The sequence below is a fragment of the Cornus florida genome, unplaced genomic scaffold (assembly GCF_030987335.1).
Source record: "Cornus florida cultivar Cherokee Brave unplaced genomic scaffold, ASM3098733v1 CherokeeBrave_3.0.0_Hap2_Chr05, whole genome shotgun sequence".
NCBI lineage: Eukaryota > Viridiplantae > Streptophyta > Magnoliopsida > Cornales > Cornaceae > Cornus > Cornus florida.
This window is the reverse complement of record NW_026775575.1, coordinates 32026739-32031952: the sequence shown is the minus strand read 5'-3', so window position 1 is coordinate 32031952 and position 5214 is coordinate 32026739. Positions and strand designations below refer to the sequence as shown.

Sequence of the window (5214 nt, the reverse complement as noted above, 5' to 3'; positions counted from 1 at the left end):
AATTTATTCAAATATTCTCCATTTGATGTATATGATAGGACATGCCAAACTCATTAATAATATCAAATTAAAAATCCAATTAAGCGAGTAGATCACTTAAAATAAAATTAATTAACCTAATTAATTAATTTTCTCTAGATTTTAAAACAATTAAGAATATTCTCAAATTCACATATGTTAAAGAACGTACCAATGCCTAATTTAATATCACATTACAAGTTGATTTTATACTAGTTACAACCATGTGAATTAAATTTTCATACAAGTGAAATATTAAATAAAAATTTCAATACTTATTCAAATACTCCCAATCTAAAATATGTTAATGAACATATCAAGGCTTAATTTAATAGTATGCCACAATTTAATTTCAAGTTATATACAACCATGAGAATTAAATCTTACACAAAGAAAATAATTACATTAAATTCCAGATAAAATACATAGGCATGCATACAAGTTGTATAAGTTTATAAAATAATCAATACAACAATTATATAAGCCTAAGACATCCCTTACCTCACTTTGAGATGAAATCTCAAATCCCCACCAAAACGGAACCGCTCCGAATCCTATGATACTTCGGGGTTTTGTCGGGGACAACGAGGGAAGCAACAATCACCCTTGAGGTACCACCAAAATCCAAATCCAAACTAAAAAATGGTCAAAATCGGCTTCTAATAAGAGGGAAAAGACCGCCTCGCCAAGGCTTACGATAAACACTAAAGCATTACAGCATTTTTCAAGAGGGAAGTGACCAGAAAAGAAGGAAGAAGGGTGGCAGCCCCTTGGGCTGCCATGGCTGCAGACCAAGAGGGGAGGAAGATGAGAAAAATGTCATTTTTTATTTACCAACCCCCTATTTATAGAAAAACCCTAAAAGTGCCCCGAACGGGTCCCGTTGGGTCCGGAAAAGTGAAATTTGAGCAGACGTGCTTAAACGGTAAAACATCGTGAACGAAAAAGAACCAAAATGAAAAAAATTGGATAACGGAAGAAACGGAGTCGAAAACCGAGTCTCGTACAGGAAGATATGCCCCGAACAAGTTCGACACTAACTTGGGCCGAAAACCCTAAAACTGAGAAAAACGTCCGGCAGAAAATTCTAAGGGTACATGACTCGACGAAAAGTGAAAATGAATCTTGTACGAGGATCTAAGCTCAAAATGAGGCATTTTGTAATAACTTTCGTTAATTGCACAATGGCTCCTTCAAGAAAGGGTAATTGCAAAACTGCCCAGAATGAAAATATCTTTCAAAAGATATTTTCTTAAAAGCCCCTGAAATAAATATCTTCAAAAGATATTTAAAAAAAATACTCCAAGAAACATCAATGTTTCTGAAGAATCCTTTCATCCACGCCCCTACGGGAGAAAGTAACAACCGGCGAGCTTTTATCAAAAAGTAAAGTTACGCGTTTCGAGGAAAACAATTATAATGAAAACTCATGAGGTCAAAACTCAACTCTGAATATGAAAAGTGAGGTTTTGCCAACAAAGTGACAAATGGGGAAAAAGATGAAAGGTGCATAGTATCAAAAAAAAAAAAAATGTGAAAATGACGCGATTCTTTAAGGAAGTTGTCAATTCAAAGGAAAGAGTCTCAAAAATCATTTTCAAGCACTCGAGATGACACTAAGTGATGAGAAACCGAACTAGGAAAAGAAAAGTCAACGAAAAAAATTTATCCGTAAAATTCTGAAAAAAGCAAAGGAAGGAAAATGATCGGGTTATTACACAAGAATGTTTCATTTTCTGCTTTATTATTAGAGAGTCCATCTTTCATTACCGAATAAAATAAATAAAATGATCATTTAGAACCACATATGAACACCCATCATAAACATGAATCAACTCGTATAATCATAAGAAACCAACCCACCTTATAAATTGATCAATACATATTATTCACCATATATATATGTAAAAACATTTAATCACAATTTCATTGACATAAAATGTCAGTTAAAATCCAAACAGTTACTGTGAAGGGCATACAATAATCTTACTTGACCTTTCATTTAAAAAATGAAGTAGCATCACTAGGGCCTGTTTGACTAGTGCTTTTGCTTTTACTAGTATACCGTAGCGAAGTAAAAGCACGAAATATATTTGGTAATATTTGCTGTGCTTTTGAATAGTACCGAAGTGCTTTCAAAATTAAGGCCAAAATCGGAAGCATCAAAATGATGCTTTTGTGTGCTTCCGCACTGTAGCAAAGCACTGATCATATATATTTTTTTCTTTTTTAAAATAACATTTTTAACTAACCATTCAAATTTTCAAATTTGCAACACTTTTTATCAAACATGCTTTCATATTTTTGCATCTAAAAATTTTGTAACAAATTTACGTTACTAAACAAGCTTCTAAATAGTGTTGAACACACTTTAAAAGTAGAAAAATTACTTCTACTTCAGATCAAAGCAAAAACATAAAGCAATTGTAATTGTCAAACGGGCCTAAATTACAACATTTGGTGGTGTTTTGATAAATTACTTTTGACAACATTTGGTGGTGTTTTGATAAATTACTTTTGAAATGAGATATAGAGCACTCCCAATAACATCACCACCTGGCTGTCAAAGAGAGGATAGCTTATTTGTCATACAAGATTGATGCCATAGTTATACATAAAACTAATTGTAGTAACAGTTGAGACCACTAATTAAACATTGAAGATTTTAGATCTTTTTCAAGCTTGAGTGGGCTTTATTACGTCATGCTGAGACGCTTCCATCATCGATGCACTTCAATCAGCATCCAACTGGTCATCTAGGCGTAGGCAATTCTCTTATAAGATTACTAATTAACTAAACAGTTCGTGAATCAAACTTCCCAATCTAGTTTTACACGCATACATACATACATACATTCCTATATATATATATATATTATGTGCTTACATGTGACAAAATCCCTTCAACATCTATGGATCAATTATCTAGGGTTTCTGGGCCAGAAGTTGCCAGTTTGTTAACAAGAGCCAATGCATTACTGGTGATACAGCTAATCTTTGAAACCCTATTTCTCACCAAGTTAGCTTTCTTTCCCCTTTGCCCATCAAACCCATCCAAACAAGTATCTTCATCAGTAAGAGCAGCACTCACCCAAGTAGTGACATCACCCATCTGAGATCCAAAAGTCTGCCCGTTGAGCTTCCTCAGCACACCAAGTGACCTATGAAGATTGTCCACTGTGTCCTGCAAGCACTCGATGCAGTCCGAAAGAGCACCTCGGTTTCTTCCTCCTGTAATAGTCCCACCTTTCTTCAACTTCACCAAGTACCGAGCAACCCTCTTAGCCTCATTGATGGTTACCGAAACCCCGGCCCGAGCCCACTTGGTAGGGCTGTCCTTGGCCGTGCTCGAAAATGAAGATAGAGAATGCATGCAAAGATCAGGATACTGAGTCACACTGCATGCATTTCTAACATAACTGTCCCCATATGCCAATGAACACAAATGTGCTAGCCATGCCACTAGTACCATCACCAATGCGGCGATGACACGTGCCATTTTTTACGGATTTTAAAAGAAGAAATTAAATAATATGGACTGAGAAATATTGAAGCAGGAGATCGTCTTCTATGTGTATATTGAAGTGAAGAGTTCCATTGGGAAACCCTTTTAAAGAAAAGTGGTTTTGGATGAGTTGGCAAAGGATGGAAGCTTTTTTGGAGGAGTTTGTTAGGAAAGCAAGAGGGTGGTGAGTGCAATAAAGAGGAGGGGACATTGATGATCATGTGAATGGGCAGGTGAGTTTCTCATGAACTACCTAGGGGGAGGAGGAGATCTATTGGGATTCTTCCATATAGATCAGAGTTTGAGTAATTAAAGTTATTGCAATTGGATTTGAAAATGGTCACAAAATGGTTATAAGAGATGGGACTGATCTTCTAGAAAAGAGAAAAGCGAAAAAGTGAAGTGTCACTTTTTATCAGAAAGTCTAATGATACGTTCTAATAATTTAAAATCATCTACTCGATTGACAGGCATAGCTTTTCTAGCTGCCTTATTGTCTGAAGTCGTGCAAACCAAAAATAAATTAATAAATACTCTTTCCGTTCAAATTGAAGTCTTAATAGCGACACTTAGACTGTGACGGCCTCCCTCTCATGGAATGGACGGAATGGTTATAGGTAGTCTATGTGTAGGCGGTCTTAGCTATTCATGTGATTCTTTATTTTAAATTACAATGAAACAATATTACTATTAAACCAGTCACAACTAAAATAAATAAATAAATAAATAAAAACATTACTATCTTCGTCCCACTTTAATTGTCACCTTCGACTCGGTGACAATTAAAGTGGGACAGAGGAAGTACGATTTTAAACATAATATAAGTTTGGAAATATAAATAGATATTCACAAAGCAAACAGAATAATTGGCAATTGAACTTGAATTTCATTAATACGGAGTAAAGTAATAATAAAGCATTTTTGTGATGTTTCTGTTTTTCCCCATTTTTTATTTTTTGGAATTTTTTTATTTTTTCGAGAGAATTTTTATCTTTTCTCGTTTTGCGTACCGGACACCATGGAGTGTGCCGGTTGTGTCTAAATTAGAGTTGGTTGGCGCATTCCATTGAGTTCAGAACTATTGAAAATGTAATGGTTATCATTTCGGCATTTTTTCATTTTTCGGGCTGGCAAGTCTCGGGTGGGACCAACTACCGGAATTATTGTGTACGGGGGTGGCGTCTCGGGTCCATGGCATTTCATGCATAATTATTTTGTCCATAAATTTATTGTTTAAACGTTTAAATGTGGATGTAACATAGTTAGTTTACACATATAAGTTTTGTGGTGGAAAATTTAAGTTAAAAGATTTTTATTTAGTGCATGGGTCCCAAATGACACTAAGGCCATTTGTATCACCACATATCACCTTCTCATTCATTTTTCTTCTCTAGAATCATGGGTTCCTCTCTCCCTCTTTTCTTTTCATTTTTATTTTCTTTTTCTACAAAGCTTCAAGCTTTTATTTCTCTCCAACCATTGAGAGTTTGTTTATGTCGTTTCCGGTAAGTTGGAGAGTTCGTTGAGACCTTCAATTTGATCAGAGTCTGGCACCATTTGGCCACCCTTAGGGATTTCGAAAATTAGGCATAAATTGGGGGTTTTTCTCTCATTTGAGGTAAGAGTGTTCTAATTCAGAATTTCTTCTATTCTTTGTGAATTTTCCTTTCTAATGTTGGTCATAAGCATGC

At 35.2% G+C, this 5214-nt stretch overlaps 1 protein-coding gene across 1 annotated transcript; it reads right to left on the bottom strand.

Annotated features, from left to right (window-relative positions):
- Positions 1–2487: 2487 nt before the first annotated feature.
- On the bottom strand, positions 2488–3609 carry LOC132310096 (pectinesterase inhibitor 6). Its single transcript, XM_059808325.1, has one exon. It carries the CDS (start codon positions 3515–3517, stop codon positions 2936–2938), a length of 582 nt encoding a protein of 193 aa, XP_059664308.1. The 5' UTR covers positions 3518–3609; the 3' UTR covers positions 2488–2935.
- Positions 3610–5214: the final 1605 nt, after the last annotated feature.

What these genes read in the sequence shown, in the direction of transcription:
- LOC132310096 (XM_059808325.1), bottom strand. Translation starts at nt 3,517, where the DNA reads ATGGCACGTGTCATCGCCGCATTGGTGATGGTACTAGTGGCATGGCTA.